The sequence below is a fragment of the Phocoena sinus genome, chromosome 5, assembly GCF_008692025.1.
Source record: "Phocoena sinus isolate mPhoSin1 chromosome 5, mPhoSin1.pri, whole genome shotgun sequence".
NCBI classification, from domain to species: Eukaryota; Metazoa; Chordata; class Mammalia; order Artiodactyla; family Phocoenidae; genus Phocoena; species Phocoena sinus.
In genome coordinates, this window is record NC_045767.1 from 139,568,931 (window position 1) to 139,592,829 (window position 23,899).

Consider the following 23,899-nt stretch of genomic DNA (forward strand, 5'->3'; position numbering starts at 1 on the left):
TCTTTCAGGCATTTGCTACCTGACATTTGTTTCTCATTTTCTGTCTTCTCCACTAGAATAGAGACTCCAAAATGGCAGGGAATACCTGTTTTGCTCACTACTGAATGCCCAGCACCTAGGTAGTACCTGACCACGGGAGACGCTCACTACGGTGACGGGATGAATGAATGAATGAATGAATGACCGTCACCCCCGTGCCCCCATCAGCTATCCAGTCTTGAAGGCTTGGTCTATAGCATTTCCGTCAGTGAGGAGATATAAGCCAGTACAGAGGTGTTGCTCTTTCAGCTTGTTCAAAAATGGATTTAGATTGTTTCCAATTTAAAATAGTTCGATTACATTTGTTTATATATGAATTGCTGCTCTGACCAGGAACTTCGCATGAGCAATGAGAAAAGAGAATCCATCCAATTCTGGCACCAAAGACTTTTTCCTTCCTCGCCCTGAGCGCTAGTTGAGACACCACCCTTCTCTCTCCTCCTCTTGACCTTTCGGTTAAAACACCAGGTACATGGTTTTATCCTTGCCAGTCTGTATTCTTCCTGGTTTTTCATTTCCTTCCCACTGCCACCAGAAACTTCTTTTTCTAGTCCTTTCCTCCTAGCATATATGCTGCCATTGTAAGAAAGGAGAAATGGTCCCTCTCTCATTGCTGGGATTGGTGGAGCAGGTGTCTTCCTGACTTTCCATGTTGAATCAGAACTTAGGCCCTGCTGTACAGCACAGGGAATTCTACTCAATACTCTGTAATGACCTATACGGGAAAAGAATCTGAAAAAGAATGGATATATGCATATGGATGACTGAATCACTGTGCTGTACACCTGAAACTAACACAACATTGTAAATCAACTCTACTCCAATAAAATTTAAAAGAAAAAAGAATTTGTTTTTCTAAAGAAGAAAGTCCCAAAGTCCTAGCCAAGCTACAGCAGCATAAGTTGGTGATACTGTGGCTTACCAGGCTCTCCTGTCTACTTTCATCACCCACCACTGCACCTCTGGAAAATTGTTATAAGTTCAAAACAAGACAAAACAAAAGCAACAAGCTTTTCAGACAAAACATGCATTGGTAAAGGCTGCTGGTGCATAGTTTCCTACCTTGGTGCTAGGGCTTCTACAATACAGCCTGAGCCTAGACCCTGAGATGACGCAGTTCACAAGAAATCCACGAACAGGACTCAACGTTCCTGAGACCTCAGGCCTCGTGACACAGAATCAATCACTGCAGGACAGCCCTCGAGGATACTCATGTATTAATACCTCAGGTACACCTGCTGTTTGATGCAACATTGTTGGGAACACTCTGAATGGAACTTCATTGGTCTGGTTTATGGATATGTTGCTATTTCAGTTGATTTTTAACTTTTCTACAGTTTTTTTTTTTTGGCCTGGAGGCTATATTAAGAAAGTTTATTTTTATGTTAGAGCAATGAAAAGTCATTGAAAGATTTTAAGTATGGCAGGAGCTGGGATGGGGTGTTTTCTACAGTTTTTAATGATTTTCTAGACCAAGGATACTTCCCTCATAAGGATGTTGTAAAACTGCTTCTCTTTTTTTCTTCTTGCAACCCAATATTTTGCAGCACATTTAGAGACTTCAGGAGTGCCCTCAGACCCTCTTAATCTCACAAGGTCTTGGATTCGGGATGATATCCTTTATATAAGCATATCTGACTCAATTGATTCAAACTAATGAAAAGTTTGCATTAGATGAGCAAAAGGACTTCTGTAACCTACGATTCCACAACTCTGGAAAGCCATCTCCCACGCTAAATCTGCTAAGGATATACTTGTCCCCCCATAAAATGTAATTGGGGAGTTAAATCTGATTATCGAAAGCAAGAACTAGGGTGCCATCAAATACTATTTGGAGTCTCTTCCTTTGGGTTACTGATAGAACTGAAACTGAACAGTAGGCTAAGCATTAAATCTGTTCCCTTAAAAAGAATCGGCTAAAAAAAAAAGTCCTACTTAATCAAAGACACGTAGATGTTCGGACAGGGGATGAAGTAATCTACACGGCCCTGGGATGTTCCCCATTTTAATGAAAATGGCCTCAGTTGTGGGAAAAGAGTCCTGGTCCTTGATGCCAAGGGTCAACCTCCTGCCTCTTGGAAGGCCTACGTCCTCGCCTTCCCTGCTACATGACAGCGCAGTCAAACCTTGATGATTATTCCTGTGAGCGCACGAACAAACAACACAGATCCTTCTAAGTAAAGAAAAGGAAAACAAGAACATATATGTTTGGTGTTCAGAATGTTTTGAAAAGAGGTTCCAACATGTGTATGACTTCTATTGGAGGAACTCAAAACTTATCAAACAGAATAATGACGCCAACATGGTAATGACAAGACCCAGGGAAAGCATGGAAGGTCTCCAGCTGTCCATCCTCACCATCTGTTCATCCCTGTGCATCACGCTCTGTCGTTGGAAATGAGAGTACCAACCGCTTCCCAGACTGTGATACCAGCCACCTGCCTGAGAAGGGCTACATCCCTCACCCCAGCCAAAGCTGGCTGGCTGGTGACTGGAGCAGGGCGAGAATAATTAAATATTTCCACCTCAAAGGCCACGAACCAAAGTACTACTGTGCTTTTTTATATTTGACATAAGTTCCCTCAACGTCCTGCTAATTCTAATTTATCCATCCTTCCAGACTTCCATTCAAGTCTCTTCTTTGTCACTCGAGTCCATATTGTTGACAGCAGTAATTGCTCTATCCTTCCAAAGCTGTGTGACTTTGGTCAAGTCACTTAGCCTCTCACTTAGCAAGTCACTTAGCCCACTTACTTCCCAAGAAGTAAAGTCCTTCTTGGGAGTGAAACAAGTTTCTCTCTGACGTCCCTTCCACTCCTAAAAGCCACCAGTCTGTGGTTCTTCAGTGCTCCACACAGGCACAGGGGTAGTGTGGAGTCAAATGAAACTCATCCGTGGATGATGAGAGCTGGAGGCTGATCACATCAATCCCCAGCCTCCCAGTTGATGCGAATTTATATAAACCGCGAACACTCACAGAGGGAGGAAGACGCACCATGAAGCCTTTCAGTAGCTCTTCCCTTTGACCCCAAGGGGCAATGAACCCTCCACATGCCCCATCCATTGCAAAGATACTTTACCTGATCTATGCTCTGTCCCCAGGTTCTTTTTCCCCCGTTTTATTGGGAACTAACTGACATACATCACTGTCTGAGCTTACAGGGCACAGCACGACGGCTTGATTTACATAGAGTGTGAATAATTACCACAATAGGCTCAGCTAACACCCGCCTTCTCCTGTAGATACAGTAAAAAGAACAGAAAGAAAAACAAAGTCTCCTTGTGATGAGAACTCACAGGATTCCCCTAATGACTTCCCTACACATCACACAGCAGGGCCAGGAGCTCACTTATCTTATAACTGCAGCCTGTACTTTCTATGAGTTGTTGCTGTTCTTAAGATTCCACATACAAGGGAGACCTTACAGCATCGGCCTTTCCAGAATTCCCTTAAGGGCTGCGCTCCACATCTCAAAACGGCATCAGGCCGTGCAGCCCAGCCCACAGAGCTACATCAAGATGTGTCTGAGGGCTTCCCTGGTGGCGCAGTGGTTGGGAGTCCGCCTGCCGATGCAGGGGACGCGGGTTCGTGCCCCGGTCCGGGAGGATCCCACATGCCGCGGAGCGGCTGGGCCCGTGAGCCACGGCCGCTGAGCCTGCGCGTCCGGAGCCTGTGCTCCGCAATGGGAGAGGCCGCAACAGTGAGAGGCCCGCGTACCGCAAAAACAACAACAACAAAAAAAGATGTGTCTGAGCTGAGGGCAGGTGGGTGTCACGGGCAGGCCCGTGACCCTGACTCAAGGAAGCAGGCCAGGCCTGGCGTGAGTGGAGACTTCAGACTCTGAACCAGCAGGACGTGGCGGTCTTCCCAGCTCAGCAAGTTGCCAGGGAACAGGTGATGCTCTTAGGAAAATCCAGCAGGGAATAAGTTATTCTTCAAGGAATTCAGTTCTAAAAATATAGCTAACGGATCCATAAAAACTAGCGTGGCATCCATGAGTAGAAAATGGGTCCTTGTGGGTGGCGAGAGCTGTGGATCATCTCACCGAATGCCCGTGCAGACTCTAGGTGTGAGCATTTCCATTTTCAGGTACGGATGCTGAGGCCAAAGGGTGAAGCAGCGGCTCAAAGCCATAAAGCCTGTCAGAGTGCAGGATGCTTTGGAAAAGCACGCCAGATTTTAAACATTTTCAGATTAAACACAATTTAAGAAAATGACTGCCTTAAAAAAAATGTGTTTAAATGTTTCCAGAAAACAGTCTACATCGACTGTAGCCTTGAAAGTGAGAAAGCAAGCGTTCACATTTTCCTTAGGAAAACGTCCTTTTGCCATTTTCAAAATATCAGTAAAATCTCGAAAGGCCAGGGACTCACCTCCGGGAAAATCAGTTTGCAGATACTCTCGGCCAGAGTGTGCAGGTAGACGCGGCTGCGGCTACTCTTCCTCTGAGGAAGCCCTCCGGGCGGCTTCTTCGCGGGGTCGCCGGGACAGAGGCCCTGCCCTCCGGCCGGAGCTGCGGGCCCGCCCCCTGCCGCCTCGCCCGCGGGCTCTTTGGGGACAGGGCCCGGGCCCAGCAGCGAGAAGGGGCAGTCCCCCGTGATCTGCAGGTCTTTCAGCTTCGCGCAAAACATGGTGATCACCTCCTGGCGGCTGTTCTTACGGGGACCGACCCACAGAAGCCACTACGGGACCAGGGACACTGGTGACGGGAGCGCCCAGGGGGAGCAGGTCAGAACAGAAAGAGGGGCGACTCTGGATTCCTACGGAAACAGAGAAAGGCAGGTGTGAGAAAGCAAAGACCATCCAGTGCTATGTCACTTTCAAGTAAGAAAAATTCTGGTGCAAATGTCAATGAATGGACGGAACATCTGGTAAAGATCTTGATTTAATACAGATGCATCCTAGTATACTAGTACTTCCTTTTAGTATTTTAATATTGTTCAAACGGAATGCAATTTTCTCCAAAATGTCTTTAGCACAAACTACTGATTCTCATTTTTATAGCCCATTTGGTCCTGTGTGATTCCACAAGAGTGAAACACTAGGGTTTTATGGCAGACGCGGAGTCTCCATCTATGTCATGTCACTGCTGGTACTGCCACGTTCTCATTGTGCTGTCTCTTCTGAAAAATCAGAATCGCATGTCTAATGTCTCCTAAACATACCTAAAGAAAAAAATGTATATAATGAGGCCCAAGTATATGTGATTAGATCTGAAACACTGACTTTTACATGAAAAGAATTACATGAAAAAAATTAATTGAAATGATTACTGGCAAAGAAGATACTTGTCTCTATAAATAGTAAAATAACTTAAAAATGTCACCAAAATGAAAAACACGTAATAGTTTTTCAAAGAACTCCTGATTCCTAAGACCATGCCATTGGATTTGCCAGGGTCTCTGGATCCGAACCCAGACAACACCGGGGTAAACCAAGAAAGTCTCTCTTCCAAGGGGTCCCTGAGGTCACCCGCACGGCCCTTCTGGCCGACTTTCCCTCTTACTTTTGTTTTTGTTGATGTTCTGACTGAGTCTCCACACAATTCACAACCCACGTCTCATTAGTTACTTTTCAGTGGAACCGTGTGGTTGTAAATTCAGCTTATCGACAGTACAATGATCTTGGGCTTCCCTGGTGGCGCAGTGGTTAAGAATCCGCCTGCCGATGCAGGGGACACGGGTTCAAGCCCTGGTCCAGGAAGATCCCACATGCCGTGGAGCAACTAAGCCCGTGCGCCACAACTACTGAGCCTGCACTCTACAGCCCGCGAGCCACAGCTACTGAGCCCACGAGCCTCAACTAATGAGCTCGCATGCCACAACTACTGAGCCCGCACGCCTAGAGCCCGTGCTCTGCAACAAGAGAAGCCACCGCAATGAGAAGCCCATGCACCACAATGAAGAGCAGCCCCCACTCGCCGCAACTAGAGAAAGCCCGTGAGCAGCAACGAAGACCCAATGCAGCTAAAAATAAAAATAAAGAAAATAAATTTATTAAAAACAAAAACAGGGCTTCCCTGGTGGTGCAGTGGTTGAGAGTCCTCCTACCGCTGCAGGGGACACGGGTTTGTGCCCCGGTCCGGGAAGATCCCACACGCCGTGGAGCGGCTGGGCCCGTGAGCCATGGCCACTGAGCCTGCGTGTCCGGAGTCTGTGCTCTGCAACGGGAGAGGCCACAGCAGTGAGAGGCCCACGTACCACAAAAACAAAACAAAACAACAAAACAATACAATGATCTTGATTAGCTTGGGTCCACCAACTATTTCCATACTTGGAAAATCAAAAAGCACAAAAAAAGTGAAAAAGAACCCATGGTTACTTAACCCCACTAAGTGCCTGGTACGGGGCTGGGGACTCTATTTACATTTAAGCCACACAGCAACCATCGGGAATAGGTATTATTATCTCCAATGGGCCAGAGGCTCAAAGTTTAGGTCATTCCATTTGAGATGCTAGAAAGTGCCAGAACTAGGGTTCAAATGTAGGTCCACCTGACTCCACAGCCAGTGCCTTTCGATGGACCCAAACTCATACTTTACCAAGTGAGACTGGCTTCTAAATAATCAGGCTTAGTTTATACAGTAGGATTAGCTTATCTTAAAGATACGGTTCTTAGGTTTACATTAGAAAGCAAACAAGGGCATATTCTCCTGCTCACTGGCTCATGGTACCTGAATCATCCGGGATGAAATCTTATGTCATGGGTATGTAGAGCTGCTTCACCTTGTGTAGAGCAGAAACTAGCGCACCATTGTGAAGCTATCATACGCCAACAAAGATGTTAAAAAAAAAATCTTATGTTTCGGTCTTTGGAACTGGAGTTCGATTATTTTTTCGTCTTTTCTATGCCCCTCCGTGCTCTCAATATGTTCCTAGTATGTATAAGCGTCAGCTTGTAACTTGTCACAGGTAAGTTACTAACAAGCTTATAACAACGGACAATTCACTTCCTAAACTGGGACAAATAAGGAAGCTAAGTTCACATCTGACAGCCCCTGGGGTGTTGCTAGGTTATCGGGTTTGAGGAAGATGATGGATGCTGACTGGCCAGAAGAAGCTGCCAGGACTCTCTGTTTCTTTTTCTTTTTAAAAATTTTTATGTTACATTGGACTACAGTTGATTTACAATGTTGTGTTAGTTTCAGCAAAGTGACTCAGTTATACACATATATACCTATTTTTTCAGATTATTTCCCCTTATAGGTTGTTACAAAATATTGAGTAGAGTTCTCTGTGCTCTACAGTAGATCCTTGTTGGTTATCTATATAGTAGTGTGTGTATGCTAATCCCAAACTCCTAACTTATCCCTGTCCCCTGCCTTTCCCCTTTGGTAACCATAAGTTTGTTTTCTATGTCTGTGAGTCTGTTTCTGTTTTGTAAATAAGTTCATTTGTATCATTTTTTTAAGATTCCACATATAAGTGACCCTCTGTTTCTTAAAGTCAAACCCCAAATCTGTGATCACACGTCATTCTTTTTTTGTTTTGTTTTGTTTGTTTTTGTTTTTGTTTTTTTGCGGTACGTGGGCCTCTCACTGTTGCGGCCCCTCCCGTTGTGGAGCACAGGCTCATCCGGACGTGCAGCCTCAGCGGCCATGGCTCACGGGCCCAGCCGCTCCGCGGCATGTGGGATCTTCCCAGACCGGGGCACGAACTCGTGTCCCCTGCATCGGCAGGCGGACTCTCAACCACTACACCACCAGGGAAGCCCGATCACACGTCATTCTTATTCTGCAGGCAGAGAAGAGGGCACTGTCTCCGTCAGCGGGCTGCTGAGTGGCCCAAAGGTAATCTGGTGATGCAGGAACGGTTACTTGGACTCTGAAAAACCTACAGATCTAGGGCTCTCAACCGGTCTTCGTTTAAGATTCAATTCTACAAGTGTCTGCTTCTCAGTCTTTAATGTATCTCAACATAACTGTTACTGTTTACTAATTCTTGTCCTCACACACACTGTAGATCAGGGTCAAACCTTCCTGTAAAGGGCCATAGGTCACTTCAGCTTTGCAGTCAGTGGCTGGCAGGATAGCAGCCACAGCAGATACACAGAGGGCCGGGCATGGACGTGTTCCCATCAAAACAGGCTGCACTGGGCCCACAGGCCATAGTGTGCTGACTGCTGTTTGCAAAAAGCTGAGCAAATTAACTGAAGCATTTTAATCCAAATATAATTTTGACTATAGGGTCAGAGTTACTTCCTCACCTCTTCTCCCCATCCCACCCCTAAAATAGAGAACCTCTGTGGATCCAGCTCTGTACAACTTGAAGATAATAAAGGAGAGTATAGTAGATACCATTAAGTAAATATGCATTCACAAAAATTATAATACCATTATTTCATATGAATTTTTAGGAAGAAGAACCGTATTATTTGAATGCCATGGTTTCAGTTATGTAGACATATAGTACAATAACTAGAGAAGAGGGCACTCATAAAAAAAAGGCCACAAAAAATACAGGATTATATGTTGGAGCCGATGCACGTCTGGAATTTCTTCCTCAAACAAGTTATCCTGGTACCTATTAGAATTTTAGTATTGGACCTAGGAGTTTGCCATAATGTAGTTTATGAAAATTCTTCCATTATGCTTAATCCTCTCATTTAAATTGGATTTCAACTCCTGTCCCCAAACCCAATATTTTACCCTCATCTTCTCTTCAATCTCACTAGAGCAGGATACAACTGACCAGTCAACGTTCCTGGAAATTCCTTCTTCTCCGAGATGGCGCAATGCTCTAATTTCCAGCCAATGTGCCTAACATGGTTTTTTTTAATTAAACTAAAAACAGCGGCAGGAAACAAGTTGTGCATACTTCAAGATCACTTAAGTGTTCAGTCTCATTAAATCACATATGTATCAAGGAACGAATTAGCATCCTTCGTCTGCTCAGCTGATAAGATTACACTATGAACAGATGCACCCAGTGCTGATACCTCGGAAACCCCGTGTCTGCCTTGCGTTTGCCAGGAAGACAGCCTACGTTCTCAACACAACGAACGATGATTTTGACGTGCAACATCAGCAGCAACTTCAGAAATGGTTGGGTCAGTTCCTGAATCCAGTACAGAGCTGGGTGTAGAGATGGTAGTGACAGGGGAAGGAAAAAAACAAGTGAATCAAAGCGATAAATTTGGTGACAAGGCCTTGGCAAGCAGTGGGAGAGAGATTCTCAGAAACTCGGAGAGGTATTTGCCATCCCCAGGGTTGATGATTAAACGGCCTCCAAGTCCATTGACTGCTCTCTCACTTTACTGGTAAGTGATTAACTCCACTAGGGTGAGAATAGAGACCCACGTACTGGCCTCAAATTAATAACCGGGAGGCAGAAAGAGTGGATCTATGTGTGTGTATAACTGATTCACAGTGCTGTGCCCCTAAAACTAACACAGCATATGGCAAAGCAGCTAGACTCCAATAAAAATTTAGAAAAGTAATGAGGATGCCTTGCTGTGCAGGTAATGGGGTTCTCCATCATGAACCTCTAGCAGAGAATGAAGCGCAAAACCCTTGTTTCCACATGTAAAAAAAAACCCGAAGAAAGCACCCTATGCATACTCTATCACACAGAAAGCCTGTTTTCCAACAGCAGGTCATATGCCAGACTTAGCGCCCAGCCATGCCGAAACCTGTGATTCAAGAAATGAAAGTGTTTTAAGATTAAATTCCAAAGTCCAGCTTTTGAAGAGTAGCTGAAAGAAGAGAGAACTTCAAAACAAACTGCCTCGGTAAGGATAAAGTGTGCCAACCCCGGCCCAAGCTGTAGCAACCATTTTCATAAATGAACGTCAAGAAGACAGCTTCATGTTCAGAAAATCGAACGTTTTCATTCCTTAAAAGCTGAAAAATTATTAAATAAAAATCAGGCCTTTAAAATGTGTTTCTTTTCACCTGGCAGTAAGCAATGTTTATAGAACTTTCCCCTGCGATAGATCAGGACAGCAGGACAAAGTAGTAGAAAAGCTGGTGAGAACTTCCAAGTCTGTGCAGTGCTGGGCAGAGGGAGGGCCAGCGAAGGCCCCACTCCCAGCTCCCCAGTCCCCTCTGCTTCCCCTTCTGGTCACGGCCCCTGGGCTGCGCTCACCCCCTCAGACGAGATTTATTCCTGTGCCTACGAGGCCCTGACTTTGCTTCTACCGTGTCACCCAGACCTCCGTTTGCTAAATTCAACCGTGCGCTCCTGAAACTTAAAGCTCTGCACACACCTGACTCCCCCTGCCACTGGCATTTTGCTTTTCATAACCTCCACTCCCGTGGCTTCTTTGATGCACTGGATTGCTTCCTGCTTCATTACTTCATTCCTCCACCTGTTCACTTTCATTCTGTTCAACAAGCGTTTATGGATGGCCTAACTGTGTGGGACCTTCTTCCAGACGCAAGGGCAGAGCCACACACAAAAGACGTCACAGCCACGTGGAGCTTACAATCCAGTAGAAAAACTATTTCTTTTTTTTTTTTTTTGTAACTCCTAAGTTATCCCTCCCCCACCGCTTTTCTCCTTTGGTAACCCAAGTCTGTTCTCTATGTCTGGGAGTCTGTATCTGCTTTGTAAATAAGTTCATTTGTACCGTGTTTTCGATCCCACATATTAGCAATACCACGTGGCATTTGTCTTTCTCTGTCTGACTTACTTCACTCAGTGTGATAATCTCTAGGTCCATCCACGTTGCTGCAAATGGCATCATTCCGTTCTTTTTTATGGCTGAGTGATATCCCATTACATATTCGTACCACATCTTCTTTATCCATTCCTCTGTCGATGGATAATTAGGTTGCTTCCATGACCCGGTTACCGTAAATAGTGCTGCTGCAAACACTGGGGTGCGTGTGTCTTTTTGATTTATGGTTTTCTCCAGATAGATGCCCAGTAGTGGGATTGCTGGGTCATAACAGCAACTCTATTTTTAGTTTTAAAGGCACCTCCATACCGTTCTCCACAGTAGCTGCACCGATTTACACTCCCACCAGCAACGTAGGAGGGCTTTCTTTAGGAAAACTCCTCCTGACACGACAGTTCCCAGTTTGATGTGTGCTATTAAAGGACAGGCGCACTGCGATGCAGGAGGGACACGAGGGATCCAAACCCAGTCCCAGCAGGAAGAGACCGCGAGCTGAACGGGGGCCACGAGCCAGGTGAAGAGAGCCCCAGAGAGAACAGCGCGCTTGGAGGCCAGGACGGACCCAGTCACGTTCCAGGAACTGAACCAATCCCAGCCCGGCTGGAGCAAGCGGTCGGTCGGGGAGCTCCCGGGGAGGCCAGGACGGTCCAGACGCGAGCGTGTAATCCACGCTGCGTAAGCCACCGCTCTCTTCTGAGGGCAATCAGCCGAGTGACTAAGAGGTGAGATCGGGATCATATTTTTAAAAGATTATCTGAAATGCAGGATGAGGGCTGCATCAGAGTTGGACAGGCAGCCGATCTGGGTGGGATTACGGAGACACCCTGAGGATAAAAAGTGGATCAACCCCTGCAGTGTTTCAGAGACGGAACCCACAGGCTGTGTCTCCTGGGGGGACGTGGCGATGAAGGGAAGGGAACCCACAGTCCCCGGACTCACCTTCTCAATACCCCAGCCCCGCGGAGGGGAGACCAGGGTCCAGGGACGGCCACCAAAACGGTCCGCAGTTCACTTCGCAGGATTTGGTCATTCGGCCATTACTAAGCCCAGATGTGCAGTTTTCAATACTGCATAACCCCTCGTGGGAGCTGGATGCTTCAACTCTCCTACTGAAACCCCCTTTAGGGAAGCAATTCTTCCTTCTTCAAAAGCCCAGATGTGGGCAAGCTGACTGCCGTTCAGATTCCAGGCCAGGGACTCACCCTCCCGGTGCAAGGCGTCTCTAGCTCTCTGCAAGAGTAGACGTTGCTTTTCTTAAATATTTTTGTTCCTAAGAGCCAGTACTGGTCACCCTCCCCAAAACTAAGAGGTCAACTCTAAAGTCCACGGCGACCTCAGCTCTGGGGACCCAAAATTCCAGCATCCCCCGCTGGAAACAACTGTCTCACTAGAGCTACACTACAGGACGTAACTTATGTTTAACACACTACATTAATCCTTTCTTGAAAATAAGGTTGCTGTGATCCATATCTTTCTTATTGCATTCAGCAGGCAATTCAGTGACAAGTTTGAAGTGAGAGCGAAGTTTAGTGCACCCTAGAGTAGGGAGGTTTTTAACTCTAAGAATGATCATTTTTTGATTCTCAATTGTTACAGCAAAATGTCTACAGGATGCTTTATAACTAATGAAAGAGTAAAACCTTTGGGACTATAAATCCTAAATACCTGTGCTTTTAACGGTCACCACTGAAATCTGAATGCGTGCAGTTACTATCTCTTCAAATTAAATATCATTCCCACTTATGGCAGGTCATGAGGAAATCGGATAAACGTTCCGAAATTTTGTTCCTCTAACACGTGAAATAATCTCCAGCTATTCCTCTAATCCCTATCATAGTTATACTGCTCAAACAGTTCCTTACAAAGACATAGTCACATAAAAATACATTTATAGGGGCTTCCCTGGTGGCGCAGTGGTTAAGAATCCGCCTGCCAACGCAGGGCACACGGGTTCAAGCCCTGCTCCGGGAAGATCCCACATGCCGCGGAGCAACTAAGCCCGTGCGCCACAACTACTGAGCCTGCGCTCTAGAGCAACAAGAGAAGCCACCGCAATGAGAAGCCCACGCACGGCAACGAAGAGTAGTCCCCTCTCTCCGCAACTAGAGAAAGCCCGTGCACAGCAACGAAGACCCAATGCAGCCAAAAATAAATAAATAAATTAAATTAAATTAAAAAAAAAAACATTTACAGAAAATATAGTGATTATTATGAAAAGGGTTAAGGGAGACGAGTAAGGCCTTTTTACTCTCTAAAATGCCATCTTGTTTTCATCTATTTGCAGATAAACACTGTGTATTTCTGTATTGTGGTTTGGCTCATACTAATAAATAGGGGAATAATGTCAGCGTAAAGCAGCGGTCACATCTGAAGACGCCCACCCACCCCTGCAGGTCCCCTCAGCTCAGTGTGAACACACGCCCTGTCTTGGAAAAACCTGTTACAGAGTTTCCTTTACGGGTTCCTTGTCTCTATAGCTCAGCAGGCTCTGTGCTTTCCTATAATATAGTCCCTTCCAATCAAGCTACCTTTTTCCCCTTAGATCAGTCCTATAATTACTGTAGCGCGGTATTCATCAGAATTCAGCTTGTCTTTTAAACTAAGCTTGTATATTTGTTAGGACTGTTATAGCTTTTGTTCGTGTCCATAAGTGCTGACTGGTTTCACCCCAACATATTTTCTTCCCATAAATCCTTTCATTTTTAGTGCGTAGTTTTGCAACACACAGTTTTTTTGGAAGTTATGTTGTATAAGAAGTGCCTTAATTCTCACCAATGTTTGATTTAAATTTACAAGTAAGGCGGGAATTCCCCGGTGGTCCAATGGGTAGAACTTGGCACTTTTACTGCCCAGGGCCCAGGTTCAGTCCCTGGTTGGGAAACTAAGATCCCCCAAGCTGTGCAGCCAAAAAAATAAAATAAAATAACAGGTAAGTTGAAAAGCCTACTTAACTACACGGGAGAAAACCCAATAAAGTCACATTCTCTAAGACTCTACAGATCTCGTTATGACTTAGGTAGTAAACCCTGATGAAACTTTCCAAATGGACCCCACGTGAGGAGCTGAGTGAGGCTCCGGGACCAGAGGCTCTGCCTTTGCCTCTTCCTCTACCCTTTACCAGCTCTGTGACGTGAGTCAAGTTCTTAGCCTAACTTCACCTCCACTTTCTCCATGTGGAAATAGGGATCCTAAGAACAGCTATTTCCTCCACGTGTTGTGAAGGTAAACATATAAAGTACTTAGGAAAGCACCTAGCATAGTATGTGCTGAATAAACGTCAACCAGCACATTTCCTTCCAGCAGCAGTGTGACACTGAACCATGTTCTTAACTTCACCGAGCTTCTGTTACCTCACCGGTGAAATGGTATGAAACAGGGATATACGAGGGATCAGAGAAAATATACGTAAAGGCCTTCCACAGAACAATCACACTCACAGAAGGTCACTAAATAAACAATTGACAAATGTATTCTATCTTCTCAGAAAGACAGGTAATATTTTCAAGCTATGACATTTTTTCTCTTCACTTTTCAAAGCCAAGGGAACTCTGATTTATAGCAGGTGCTTGGTGTCCCACAAATATAAAAAACATGCTCCACTTGAAGAACACGACTGCATACCAAGAAGGTTGTTATCTATGTCAATAGTTAGGGCTCCTTTCATTGAATTACCAAATAGTAGAGTTTACAGCACAGCCCAGGGCACTAAGATGCCATTTTGCTTTCATCTTATGTAATTCTATCAGCTAATAAGTTGCATGCCAAAGTTCTTTAATAAAATATTAGAATAAACATTGAAGAACTATGCTAGATTTTAAATCTCTTTTTCCACTCATTAAACCAAACTCGTTATATCAATCGAGCAAATATTATGTCATTGGAGTGCATACTATTTTCAATAAATACACATTATTCCCAATGTGGAAATTTTTTAAACAAAATAAACTCATAACAACCAAGGTAAAATAGAAATTCCGTGGTATCTGATTTTCTTTTCCTAGAAGTACATTCTGGGATTGACTGTCCTATCTGTGGAGCATCTGATTTAACATTTTGAACAACGAGGAGGCATTAAGGTGGCTTCTCCTCGATGGGAAGGAAGGTTGACCCTACGAGCACAGAATTCACTCTATGGTGGAAGAAAGTCAAGTCATCTGGGCTCTAACCTGTCATATTTGGAAGGAAGATTATGGAAGAAGACACAACAATGACTCTGGATTCTTCTAATCCAGCCCTTGGAACTTTTCCCAAGATCCTTGAGAAGAAAGACCATAAGCTAGCAGAGTCATAAAAACTTAAGATCTGTGAGCATTGCTGGAGACAGAACCTTCCCAGCCTCACCAAGAACAAATCAATCAAGACGCGTACGCCTGGCCACACAGGCACCAACAAAGAGAAAACCAAGGAGACCCGAAGAAATGCATGGCAATGGAGGCGCGGGTGGTGAGCCAACGGGAGGGTCAGACGAAGCTAAGCCAGCCCTGAGCAGCCCACTGGGCACTCATGGGGTCGGCCTGTGGGTCCGGTCCAGCCTACTGCCCGGTTTCATCCAGGCTTTGCGCTAAGAATGGTCTTCACATTATGTAATGGAGGCAAGCCAAAAGAACGTCTCATGATGACCGAGCACGAAATGAAATTCAAATTGCAGTGTCCACAAATACAGCTTCACTGGAACAGAGCCATGTTGTGCCATAATAAGAAACATAGTTGGTCTCTGCCCACTCTCGCCCTTTTCTGTTTCTTGGCTCGCAGCTCCGCAAACCCTTGGAATCTCCAGAGGGATGGCGTTTTTTACGCAAACCAGGTAGCTGGTGGCTGGAGGCCCCTGGGCAGCCTAGGACGGGGCCTCCTTGCCAGGGAAGCCAACCTGAGATTAGAAGGTTGGAACTTTGCATCCCTCCCAGATCTCTTGGGGGAGGGCAGGGGGGTTGGAGGTTGCGTTAATCACTAATGGGCAATGAGTTAATCAATCATGCCTACATAGCGAAGCCTCCGCAGAAAACTCCAAGCGCAGGGGCGAGCTCTGGGCTGGAGAACACGTGGAGGTGTAGAAGGATGATACGCCCAGAGCTCACGGAAGCTCCGGGTCCTTCCCCACGCCTGCCCTGTGCATCTCTTCCATCTGGCCGCTCTTGAATTGTATCCGTTTATAATCAACGGGTGATATAGTAAGCAAGCTGCTTCCTGAATTCTGTGAGCTCCTCTAGCATAATATGGACCTCAAGGGGTGGGCCGTGGGAAGCTTCCATTTAGAGTTGGTTGTGGCATGAATTTGAGATTAGGCTCTGAAGTCGGGGCAGCCTTGTGGGGCTGAGCCCTTAATTAATCTATGGGATACGGTCTCAGAACTGAATGAAACTGTAGGACACCCAGATGGCGTCGGGAATTTCCTGGGGAGGAAACACACACAGTTGCTGTCGGAAGTGAAGTACTGATGAAAGAAGGGAGACGGGGCTTTTCAGTGTTTACAAGCTCATCCATTTACCTGTGGCCTAAGGCTGCTGCTTTGGAACAACAGTGGCGGAGCTGAGTAATTGCGACAGAGACCCCAAGGCCAGCAAAGCCTAAAACATTTACTGTCTGGTCCTTTACAGATTCCGTTTGCTGACCTTATGAGACATCATATACATTATCTCATCGAATCTTCACAACCACCTGACAGGGAGCGGGTGTGTATATGCTACACAAGAAGAATCTAAAATGTAGATTAAGGAACTTGTGCTTGGTCATTGCTAGTGAGTGGCAGAAACAGGAGGTGAACCCAGGCCCATCTGGTTATAAAGCCAATGCTCTGGGGTGACTTTGAAAAATGGGGGACTTTTGTATACCACAGTGATTATTACTCAAATTGTTCTGGCAGTACATACAGTCGGGGAAAACAAAGGTTAAATTTATCTGCTAAAATGGAAGGTCAGACTTTTGGGCCTGGGACCGAGGGAATGAAGACATCCCAGAAACGCAGGTGGGAGGGGCCCTCTTGGGACCCCCGTGAACTCTAAGGAGACCCCGTTGTGCAAAATTTCACTTTGAGCCTCTTTGGTTTTAGGAATCAAAGTAGAATCAGAAGACAACTAGAGGGGCTTCCCTGGTGGCGCAGTGTTAAGAATCCACCTGCCAATGCAGGGGACACGGGTTCGAGCCCTGGTCTGGGAAGATCCCACATGCCGCGGAGCAACTAAGCCTGTGCGCCACAACTTCTGAGCCTGCACTCTAGAGCCTGCGAGCCACATACTACTGAGTCCGTGAGCCACAACTACTGAAGCCCGCGAGCCACAACTACTGAGCCCGCGAGCCACAACTACTGAAGTCCGCGCGCCTACAGCCCATGCTCCGCAACGAGAAGCCATCACAATGAGAAGCCCGCGCACCGCAATGAAGACCCAACACAGCCAAAAATAAATTTATAAAAAAAAAAGACAACTAGAAAGACTGTGGTTGTCTCTGACACACTTAAAACATCTTTATTGTAAAGGAGAGGAATAAATTATGGGAAAGTATATTTTTCTGAGAAATTTTCCTTTAAAATCCTAGGGAAAAGGCTAATAACGGTGAAAAAAAACCAGAGCCGGATTAGAGTAATGTTGACACAGAAGAGAATTAGATTTTTTGAGTTAGATCTTCCCTCTTCCGTGATTCACCCAAAGCTCCCGTCCTGGAGACCTCGGGCCGGGGGAGAGACGTTTCTCTGGCAGCTCCAGGGGAGTGGGGTACACAGGCCACTGACTGGTTAGAGGCTGCCGGGCAGTCACGGGCCTTCTAGAGTTTTCCGTTCAGCTCTTTCTGATTCTTGAGACAGAAAATGGTCTTCTGTCACTGACACTGAGACACGGTCCTTGAAGCTTATGCTGGAACCAGGCCAGCCGAAGAAATGCAGCAAATTCCAACAGAAATTCACTTCTTTCTGAGTTCCTACATTAGGATCAGTTCAGAAGAAATCATTACCAGAAATGACACCTGGCTTCTGAACACGGATTTGCAGGTGTGTGTCTGGACACCCCAAGGGGCATGTTGAGAGAGCAAGTTCTTTCCCATTAAACCCAAAACCACGACCACATTGTTTTAAGGCCTTCTCATCTCTGACCAACTGAAAACAGGGAGGGTCGGAAGAAACTTTCCTGTTCACAGCGAACACAAACCATGTGTCTCCTGCATTTCAGTATCTTTTACACAAAAGTCAACATAAGGACACAGGCACTTACGTGATACAAGTTCAGAACTTGAGGAGACCTTAGAGGCTGTTAACTGCAGTCCTTCCCACTCGCAGATGGCGGAACAGAAATCCAGATTCTCGTGACTTGGCCCAAACCCCAAAGCTCCCGAGGGACAGAGGTCGCTCAGCAGCTGAGGCCACGTGATCACTCCACACACTCTGGTCACCTCCTGAACTGAAAGGCAGAGAAGCCCCCTCCATCTTGGAGGCCCCGCAACGGCTGTGATGCTTCGAGAACACTTCCACGCTCCGGCCTCTGAGTTCGAGTCCCACACCTGTCGATCTGAGAGTCAACACACGTGCTCCACTTTCGTCCAGTCGGAGGGTCACCCGTGCTCTTCACCTCGTACCAGCATCAATACTCGCTGCTAAACTGGCTTGGCTGTCTACAGTTTCTGAAACATTTCCTCAGGCTCTTTTTCACGATTTTCTCATCACCTTTTGCACTTTCTCAAGAAGCTATCTTTAGTCCTTTTTTAATTCTCTAAACATATTTTGTAAATAGCCTGACTTACTCATTACCCTGTCTTTGCCACTTAATTGAAAGTTAAGTATGTTTCCAGCCTTAATCTAACTAGCCAACGTAGATCACAATGTATCTAACTTTAGGCTCCTAGTAAGTTAATTTTATGCTGAAATTAAAAGACAGGACTACCGGCTTGGAGTCATCTGGTATAAACATGGATGGGATACAGATATATTAAGTCCTTATTATATGGTTCACTCAGTCTTTTCCCTTTATTTTCCCTGGATCCTTCTGTACGTGCAGCGCAAATACACATATGTAAGCAACACACAACTGGAGAAGAAATCATTTTCAGAAAGTTTTCCTACGTGTTTTCCTTTTCTATCTTATTATTTTGTATGAGCTGTCCTATTCGTTTTTACTATTTTTGTCCAATTATTTTCCTTTTCTTTTTTATCACTTTCATTATTTTATTATTTAATGTTTACCTTTTTTGGAAAGGAAGAATCTCACTACACAGAGAAATGCATGAAATTCACTGAGCTCATTTGAAAATGACAAGAGATTGGACATGAAGCCATGAGCGAAAGGGCACGCCATGGAGGAAGTACAGCGAGGTGAACGGGGCAGGGGGAATGCAGGAAGTTGTGGGAAAGGCAGGAAAGGGTGGTGCTAGAGATACTACAAAATTAAAGTTGGCATCAGTGGCAAATGACTAGGTCTGAGAAGCGGGATGACTCAGGTTCTGTCTGGAAGGATGTTGGGCCATTGATAGAAAGAGGCCCCAGCAGCCAGTTTGACAAAGGGATGGTCAGCTGTGCTTTGTACACGTGCACCTTGAATTCTTAGCGGGACATCTGGGTAGAGATGCACCTGAAAATTGAAGTCTTTAAGGAGTGTAAAACAGATTAGAGATATGAATCTGTGGTCCTCTAGATAGAGGAAGCCATTTAAATCGGGACTTTAACTCAAACCGTTCAATGTCAAAGGGCCGCAAAAGAGAGACAAGACGGCCACATGGATGACTGGGGAATATTTGTACTTAAGAATTGAAGAAGGATGTTAGGACTCAGATGGAGAAGCAGAGATCAGAAAAGTATGCTGAGAATGAAAAAGAAGAGGACACACGTTCAAACAGAGGGGTTTGTTGGGAGACCGAAGAGCGTCGGGGGGTGTGGTGGTCAGCCAGGCCTGCTGTAACTCTGGGTGCCCGCGACAACCTTAACACGTCTTCTCAGGTTCTTCAGGCTGGAAGTCAATGGCAGGGTGTTAGCATGGACGAGTTTTGGTGAAAGCTGGCTTTGTGGCTGGCAGATGTCTACCTTGTCACATGGAGGGGGGCAAGAGAGAAGAAAGAGAGAGAGAGAGAGAGAGAGAGAGAGAGAGAGAGAGAGAGAGAGACAGAGGGAGAGGGAGAGGGAGAGGGAGAGAGACGCGATAGCTCTCAGGTATCTCTTCTTAAAAGGGCACTTAATCCCGTCGTGAAGTCCTGTAACAGGGAGGAACAAATCTGACTCCGCGTTGGAGCTGCTTCTTTTACTTTAACCTTTGTGTTCTGTTGCTTTTTGCTACAAGTTAATCACTATAATCAAGTTGCCTATAAGCTTAAATTATCCATAATGGCCCATCTCTGGGAACCCGGCCTCCCAGGTCATGAGCATTAAGCTAAAATAACTTTGTTCAGCTCACAGGAAACACCCTGACCAGGCCCACCTGTGAACGTCTGCAGCAAGGAAGAAATTCGTACATCCCCTCCGGAGTCTGAAGCGGTATTACACCTTTTTCATTGTACTTTACCTCCTCACCTCCCTCTCCTTGTTCTATGAAAGAAACTAGCATCCAAACCTGGTTAAGATGCTTCTTGAGGACCCTAGTCCACCATCCTCTCGGTCTGCAGGCTTTCCGAATAAAGTCCCTATCGCCTGCGTCCACACCGCGTCTTTCGATGTATTGTCCCGTTGTGTGGCGAACGGAGCGAGCTTGGACTCGGCAACACTCCCACCCTCACCTAAACCTAATACTAGCCAATAAACATCTCCTTATGTCCAATAATATTAGTCATGAGACAAAAATCCATTAGAATGTCTAAAATTTAGAAGTCTGACAATGCCAAGACTTGATGCTGATGCGGAATAACGGGAATTTTTCGGAAACTGCTGGTTGGAAAGTAAAAAGGAGCAAACCACTTCGGAAAGCAGTTTGGTGGTTTCTTAAAAGGTTGAACACACCCTGTCATACCACCCAGCTATTCCATTTCTAGGTATTTACTCATGAGAAAGGTAAACACATATACAAACAAAGACTTGAACACAGACATTCATGAGGCAGGTTTACTTGTAACAATCAAAAACTGGAAACAACTGAAATGTCTTCGATCATGTGAATGAATAAGATGTTGTATAGCCATATGTGCAAAGGACTGTTATCCAGCAGAAACATGCAACAAAGAAGATAAATCTCAAAACCATTATCTGAGTGGCGGGACTGCACACACAAGAGTCCACACTGCAACAGTACTTTGTATAAAATCAAGACACTGCAAGCAAACGCGGACTTACAGACAGCAGATCAACGATAGCCTGGAGATAGAGGAGGGGTGCTGATTGGAAAAGGACACAAGAAATTGTTTAGGGGTGACGGAAACGACTTCTATCTTGATTGTGGTGACAGGTTAATGGGTGTATACACCTGTCAAATCTTATCCAACTGTATATTTTTTGTATTTGAGGTTTATTTTAGGTGTCATACCTTAGCCAGGTCATTGAAACAAAATAAAACAAAACAAAACAACTCAGTGGAGGACTAAAAGAAACTAAATGAACTAAATTCCAAAATAAATAAATAAGAAGGCATGGAAGAGATGAGACCTGGGCTATTTTCATCCCAGATCAAGTGGTGGAAGGTGGCAGAATCTCCCACAGGCCGGGGTCAAGAGTGGCTGGTTAAATGTCTATCAGACTTTTAGCTGCTGGAGGAGAGATTAGATCACCAAGGACCCCGAAGCTAAGATGGGCTGGTCCTCCACACTCGCAGCCTAATATGTGTATGTGGTACATGACACACACACCTCACAGATGACATGAGAAGAGGAAGAAAAATGTGACCCACGGTCAAGAGAAAACAGTCAACAGAAAGAGACCAAGAAATGGCCCAGATGTTGTTACCAGACAGGAACTTTAAAACACCCGTGATAAACATATTAAAGAACCCAGTGGCCTAGTTGAATAGCAGGCATAAATAGGGAGTTTCCGTTAAGAAACCGAACATAAAGAAAAAGAAGCAATCGGAAATGCTAAAAATGAAAAATCACAGCAAGGGAAATAAAGAATTCCATTTAACATCAGAGGAAAGGATCAGTGAACACGAAGTCAGGTTAACAGAAATAACTCCAACAAAAACACAAAGAGAATAAAGAGTGATAAAATAGAAAAGCATCTGGAATCTGTAGAACAATATCTAAAGGTCTAACATACATGTATCTAGAGTCCAGGGAAAAAAAAGAGGAAATGGAAGCAGAAAAATAGTTGAACAAATAATGTCTGGGAAGATTCCATATTTGATGATAGCATCAAACACAGATCCAAGAAGTTCATTAAACCCCACACACGAGAAATACAAAGAAAACTACACCTAGGCATAATGTTATCAAACCTCTGAAATTCAAAGATAAAAAGAAAACTTTAAAAAAACATCCAGAGGTGAAAAAAAGAAATAGAATAAACACGGAGTAAACGATTTTTACTTACTTTTCTCCAGAATAGAGAATAGCAGATAATGCAAAAAAATGTATGGGCTGAAAGACCTTAAATTATAAATCCAACAAAATATTCTTCAAGTTAATATGAAAAAAAAGGAGTTTCCTAAACATTACAGTCATAACTTTGGTGGAGAATTTAGATACTTTAATTTAACTGAATTTCTATCATTTGTATTTTTTTCTGGTTTTGTGTGTTTTATTTGGAAGTTCATAGATCATCGAAACCTAACTCGAAAGCTCATAATGCTATAGTCTAATCTATTTTAAAAACAAATGCTACTGATTATATGTAAAATCATATACAAACCAACAGAAAAACTTATATGTAAGCCATTAAGGTGGTAAAGCATAGTTTTTTTTTTAATTAATTAATTAATTTTTATTTATTTATTTTTGCTGTGTTGGGTCTTTATTGCTGCATGCTGGCTTTCTCTAGTTGCGGCAAGCGAGGGCTACTCTTCGTTGTGGTGCGTGTGGGCTTCTCATTGCGGTGGCTTCTCCTGTTGTGGAGCACGGGCTCTGGGCTCATGGGCTTCAGTAGTTGTGGCACGTGGGCTCAGTAGTTGTGGCTTGTGGGTTCTAGAGCGCAGGCTCAGTAGTTGTGGCTTGCGGGCTCTAGAGTTCAGGCTCAGCATCTGTGGCGCACGGGCTTAGTTGCTCCGCGGCATGTGGGAACTTCCTGGACCAGGGCTTGAACCCGTGTCCCCTGCATTGGCAGGCGGATTCTTAACCACTGAGCCACCAAGGAAGTCCTAAAGCATAGTTTTTAGAGGATGGACCCTGCCTGGCTAAAAAGACTGGTTCCACCACTAATTCAATGTATGACATTTAGGGAAATTATTTTTCTACTCTTGACTTTGTTTCTTCACCTTAAATTAAATGATAAAGGTAGAACATTCTCAAGGGTTTCAAGAAAGGTAATTGCGTTTTAACAAGGCTTGGAATATAGTATGTACTTAATGAATGTTGACTATTATGACCTGAAATTAGGTTTACATTAGCCCCTTGATGCTACTTTGTTCAAGGCTTGGTTAACAAAGCAGTAGTTGTCAAAGGGCTCCAAGTTCTGCGCACCCTGGGGTGCCCTGAGAGCCTCTCCTAGGAGGTGCAAGGTCAGAACTGCTTTCATAACAGCACTGGGATACCATGTGTCCTTTCCATCCTCATTCTCTCTCAAGTACACAGCGCAGCTTTCTGGAAGTTAACATGACATCTACAAGGTCATCATTATGCAGCTAATGAAATGCACGCCCCTGTAGATTTTTCACGCCCCTGTAGATTTTTCTACCTTAGTAGGTTTAGGGTATGAATGTGTATATTCAGGTATTAACCCCGTTTGTTCGCCGAACTTCTACTGTGGTCTTTCTACCTTTCATTCGTTATACTTGCTCTGATCTCTGTAACCTCATTATTGTCCCAAAAATCATTATTTTGAAATTCCCAAGTTCTTCTTACATCTACATGTAAACACAAGAAGTAACTACACCTTGGGATTTTGTTTTGCAGTGATATTATATTATATTAGCTTTTCTAAAGTTAAAAAATTTATTTTAACAGTTATTATTTTAGAATTCAATAATACTTATTCTAATGTAAAGAAAAAATTCTTTATACTTTTCCTTTACTTAAAGACAGATTTTTTTTTGCTTAAAAAGAGAGAACTGGAAAATTTCCTCAACCCACAGCTGCACCATGTACATCTGCCATGGTAGCCTGACAGCTTCCCAGTACTGATGAGATCAGTGGTGATGTTAATTAATGGAATTGTTTTGATACTGCATAATATAAAATGTAAAGTTTGTCAAC

At 44.6% G+C, this 23,899-nt stretch overlaps 1 protein-coding gene across 2 annotated transcripts in view; it reads right to left on the reverse strand.

The window, feature by feature from the left end:
* GUCY1A1 (guanylate cyclase 1 soluble subunit alpha 1) overlaps window positions 1-23,899 on the reverse strand; it is a 59,558-nt gene that overhangs the window by 24,098 nt on the left and 11,561 nt on the right. For both annotated transcript variants that reach the window (XM_032633444.1, XM_032633443.1), the window contains exon 2: window positions 4,414-4,800. In XM_032633444.1, the coding sequence (XP_032489335.1) occupies window positions 4,414-4,671 (258 nt within the window). In that variant the 5' untranslated portion in view covers window positions 4,672-4,800. The remainder of the gene's footprint in view (window positions 1-4,413; window positions 4,801-23,899) is intronic.